This window comes from Notothenia coriiceps, unplaced genomic scaffold (assembly GCF_000735185.1).
Source record: "Notothenia coriiceps isolate Sejong01 unplaced genomic scaffold, NC01 NC01_scaffold00034472, whole genome shotgun sequence".
NCBI classification, from domain to species: domain Eukaryota; kingdom Metazoa; phylum Chordata; class Actinopteri; order Perciformes; family Nototheniidae; genus Notothenia; species Notothenia coriiceps.
This window is the reverse complement of record NW_011367173.1, coordinates 87734-92972: the sequence shown is the minus strand read 5'-3', so window position 1 is coordinate 92972 and position 5239 is coordinate 87734. Positions and strand designations below refer to the sequence as shown.

The 5239-nt window shown below is 40.4% G+C and overlaps 1 protein-coding gene across 1 annotated transcript in view; it reads left to right on the top strand.

Annotated features, from left to right (window-relative positions):
- Positions 1-5239, top strand: part of nav2a (neuron navigator 2a) — a 60607-nt gene that overhangs the window by 48001 nt on the left and 7367 nt on the right. The window contains exons 19-22 of the mRNA XM_010790620.1: positions 1792-1815; positions 2207-2281; positions 4231-4314; positions 4426-4506. Of these exons, the coding sequence (XP_010788922.1) occupies positions 1792-1815; positions 2207-2281; positions 4231-4314; positions 4426-4506 (264 nt within the window). The remainder of the gene's footprint in view (positions 1-1791; positions 1816-2206; positions 2282-4230; positions 4315-4425; positions 4507-5239) is intronic.

Here is a 5239-nt window from a genome sequence, read left to right as displayed (position 1 = left end):
CCCCCCCACACTTCTGTGGGCCGGGCTACTCACCTCGGCAGGTGTAGCAGAAACACTCAGACTTTGAATCTCTCCCCGGGACTGGCTGCTCCTTTGAGCCAGAGAGTCACATTTTTTAAGTAAGAAGGGGGGGAGAGGGTGGACGCAAATATGATGGCGACTTTGTCCCTGACGGGCACCGTCACGCCCTGGCAACTAACGGTAGGAAGGAGGAAGATTTTAGAATACCTCATTCTGATATTTATTTATGCTCTGTTGGAGTAAGAAACGGCTGTAGTGAAAATATTACATGGAAGATATAATCCCATGTTTCTGTTTCTTTATCCATAAACTAAGGTAAAAGGTGTGACTGAGGCTGTTGATTAATGTGCTTTAAAAACCCTTATATCTTAAAAGCCGATCTAATTATTTAATTTGTTTTGATTTTTTTACTTTAACTCCAATTCCTGTAGTTTGTTTTCTTTGTAAATCCCATGTGTGCTTCATGTTGATAACTCACGGGATTGTTTTGTATTTGTAAAGTCCGGGTCCAGGCTTTTGCATCAGAGTGAGATCTCTGTGTTATGTCTGCGTTTCCAAGACAGACAGGCTGCTCTGTTTGTGTATCTAGGATCAACTTGTCCTGTGTGTGGGATTGACAGCTCTGTTTGGGTGTGCAGTACTACGCCATGTGGGCAGAACACATGTATTTTACACACAGCAATACATGCACAGACACATCAGGCTGATGAAACCTGTTTACGTGGTTGGTGGAACCACAGGTAAAATAATGTATCATCAGATGAGCTGCTTCATTGCATCTTTCACAATCGCTCCATTCAGCGCTTCCACAAGCCTTCAAATGGTGATTATGGATTCAGCTAAAACCTTTTTATTAACTGGTTATTTTATTGTGACACAAATGTCAAGGGACCTTTCTACAGAATGCATTAAGTGGACAAATATAGTGGGATCAATGTGCCCCATATGTTGTGATGTAAATGCAGAATTTTGAAAATCCTTAAGAAAACTTTATATTCAGCAAAATCTTAACACTTTACACATTTCTCCAAGTTTGGTTGAAATCATTTACACAACTTTAAGAATATTTTTATATATCCTGCTAATTAACAAACAAACAGTACCAACGTCTTTGGTGTTATGCAGACAATCATTGACACCAACACTGGATGGCACCAAAGTAAGACATTTTAGCAACATTAAAAGCGTTAAACTGACATCTAACGTGAGCTCAAAATAAACTGATGTGTGTGTTTAAATGTAACCAACAAACTGACCACACACTATAAAAGCTGTAAAAACACCTCCAGTTAGGTCACGAGAAACACTTCCAGATGGCGTTTTAGCGCCCGTTGCAGCTTGTTTATATGTAAATGCAGGTGTTGTATGTTTCTCTGTTTTCAGCAGCAGGGTGTGTTGTGTTCGTGTGAGCGTTTGTTTTGCCTGCTCTCAATCCGTATGCGTTTGGTTACCTGTTTTTCTTTCTATTGTTCTGCGTGCAGCGTATGCAGACAATGGGATTCTCTCTCCCAAACTCACACACACACACACGAGTGAAATGCCTTGAGGAGGATATCTCTGCTTTCCAGACACATTGCACCAGACAATCTCCTCCACGGTTTATACAGCTGGTCTCCATGTAGCTAATAAATCACAGAGGAGTCAGGACATGTGCGCGGTGCGGTCTGACCTGCGGCAGCTTCAACTGCTCTTCCTTTTCATTAAAGAATGTCACAATTCCATCAGTGCCTCCTCTAATGATTTTCTTTCTTCTGATGTTTGTTATTACAGAATGAGGAGAAGTCTCAGTCGGAGGTAAGCTTCAGCCCGCCCCCCTAACTTCTATCGGATGTTTCTTTAATTTTCTATGTGCAGTGGCGGGACTTGTTGGAACATGGGGGCACCTTCACATGTGTATCTAGTTACACGTGTAACTGTATTGTGACTGACCCTGGAACAGGCTCTTGTTCCTACACCTGTATGTGCTCCTGCATTCATCTACGATCCTTTATGTTTCATCTCTTAACCTGAACATAATCAGAGATTCAATCTTGGAGCCTCCCTCATTTGTTGCCACCGTTTTTTCTTTCATCGTGTGTCTAGATGCATGTGTATGTGTGCATTTGGCGTTGCATGTTTTTATGGAACAGGTATGGATGCTTTTGTCTCTGTGTTTTTTGAAGTCGTGCCTGTTTTGTGTCCTCAGATCCGCAAATTGCGTCGGGAGCTGGACGCCTCCCAGGATAAGGTTTCCGCCCTGACGACGCAGCTCAGCGCCAACGTGAGTGAGCAGGCACAAACACGCACGCACGCACGCACACACAGACACTCCTCAAAAAGTTAAATGGACATTGGTTCCTTCTAGTGTTTACCGTGCAATTAATTTAATCAACCAAATATACAAAAGCTGTGAAATTTGCCCAAAATATGTGGTTTTATATTATTTGATATCACATTATCGTTGAGGTTTATATTACATTTTAAATAATTGTGTGGATCAAAATTGTCATAAAAGTTGTCATACAAGGTTGCCTTTTTATGAAGCTATGAAATACAAAATGAAAAAAAATGATCATTAAAATAATGCTCTGCTTTTATCTATGAAAAGGAATCTGTTACACATTTCAACTTTATGTCGCAAATGGAAATGATATTATTTATTTATTTTAATAATTTCAGAAAATATGCCTTGAAGCAGGCTGAAAAAACAACCTGTGAATGGTGACACTCTATCGCTCTCCAGCAACCAAACAATTCCCAAACACACGCGAGTACATTTAGAGATCCTCATCAAACACTCAGCAGATAGCTCCAGTCGAGCACTTTACTCCCAGAAGCTGTACTTTCACATCTGGCAGAACCATCAGAACATCTCTTAAAGCGTCTCCAGACACGATCCCTCCTGCCACCCTACCTTCTGTATTGCACAAGTCTCACCACGCTCTGCTTGTAATCTCCACCTGAGCACACTGGTGGTTAAACCGTGGATTAGAGATATGGAGGGAAGGTGTTAGATTACAGTCGAGTCAAGTCTCAGCACACTGCGGAGGGACAGTGGCAGATGCGGACAGAAGATTTACAGCTAACGACGCCTGGATACATGAAGGCGTGGTGTTGAAAGAAAAACACAGAGAGAAGAGTTAGTAGTGGGGGGGTCATGAGATGCGAGGGTGGGGCTTTATCTGTTCAAATATTTGATTATCCGCGGGCCTCAGACGGATGATGAATGATCTGAACACGCCTCAAAGGCCCGAGGCCCTGAATCTAAGAGCATCCTCTGCAGCAAGAAGTCTGGTCTTTAAACACACATCAGTCAACACTCTACTCACACACACTCTCTGCAGGCAGCAGCTCATCGTTCATATTCCTCTAAAGCCTATTACAATATACTAATGGATGAACTCATTCACCCCTATGTTCCGTGTTTGTTTTTAACAACCAAAGCAATGTTGCACGCAAAATAATGCATTATTAGTGTGAGAGTAATTATTTGTCATGTACATTCAATTTGAATCTGCTTGTTTGTACTCACCACAAAGTCTTTCTGTTATTTTTGTATAACTTTGTCACGAAGGCAATTCATTCTAACACTACCTGCACACTATGTGAGCCAGAAATATGTCAAATCAAGTTAGGGCAGATAGTGAAACTGTAGTGAATAGTGGTTTACCAAAAGATGACTTCATGTCATCATGAGCATGAATGAATAGGTCTCTCTCCAATGACTGATTATGGGTAAGATGATGTCAGGGTTGGTAGTGTGGGAAACTGTCCAAAGCTGCCCCACAGGGGGATAATCATTTATCATAGGGGGCAATTATTTTTGCACAATTATTTGTAAATGGTTATGTTTTCATTTAGTTTAAACTGACGTCATATTTGGGTTTAGAGCTTTAAAACATGGTTTTAGCCCCAAGGTTGTAGCTTTTATGTTGACAGCTCTCACTTTTTCATCTGATGCTATATGTAGACTGTTGAGTTTGATTTTCTGAACTCAAAGTCGTAAATTGTAATGTTATATTTGGCTGAAGTGTGCCTGACGGATTCTTTTTTGGACAGCTGATTAGGTTCTGGGATTAGAGGAATTGTGTTTTTGAATAAACCGTATGCTGTTGTATATCTTCGAGTTGGGAATTCTATATTATTGAACATTAAGTGTTGGGTACATGTGAGCTTTTCACGAATGTCAAACATTAACCTGGTTTATATTTTGTTTTGTTCCTCCTGCAGGCTCACCTGGTGGCAGCGTTTGAACAGAGTCTTGGGAACATGACCATCAGACTGAAGAGTCTCACCTTAACAGCAGAGCAGAAGGTAAACACAGCTCCTCTTCTTTCATAACAGACTGGGCTTTACACTTATCATGGTGCACATTTAAAGTCACGGAGATGTTGCTTTCATCCTCTTGTTATCTCCTCTGTGTAGGACTCTGAGCTGAACGAGTTGAAGAAGACCATCGAGCTGCTGAAGAAACAGAATGCTGTGGCTCAGGCCGCCATCAACGGAGTCATCAATACACCTGAACTCACACACAGAGGGGACAGGACAGGTACGGAGACACTGCGCCAAAAAGGGATCTTATTTTAGACATTGTTTATGGAAATACGAAGACATTTATATTTTGTGTTTTCTTTATTATATTACTGTTCAGAATGTGCTCAAAATATCCTTGTGCACTTTTTTGACAGGTCTATGAGAAAGGCCATTATAGGGAACATTTTACAAAGAATATGCCACATTCTCTCAGCAGCAGCAGCAACAATATTTTATTGCTAAACAGACTTTTTAATAAGATAAGATAAGACTTTATTTATCCCGAAGGAAATTGTTGTGCCAGAGTTACACAAATTCAATCAACACAGCAGCATAATAGTAAAACTGTACACTAAAATTGCAGTAAAAAGAGCAATTCAGTATCTACAGGAAACATGAAACATAGATGGTCACATACTTAATGTAAATGTGTCAAGGTTCCCAATTCATCAATAAGTTGCTGTAGTTTTGAGCTTAAGACAGTGTTTATATGTTCCCCTGTCAGGAGGGAAAACATTTGAAACTCTTGGGATTATTGTAGCAGGAGAAAGGCACTCTCATTATCTAATAACTATGAACAAGCCTGTTTTCTGTAGTCCAAGAAAACCTCTATGATATCAGAAGAGGACAACTCTGACTAGTTGATATCTGAAAGTTAATCAAATTCATTTTTTACATTTCCTAATATTTGACAAACACCCCTCCC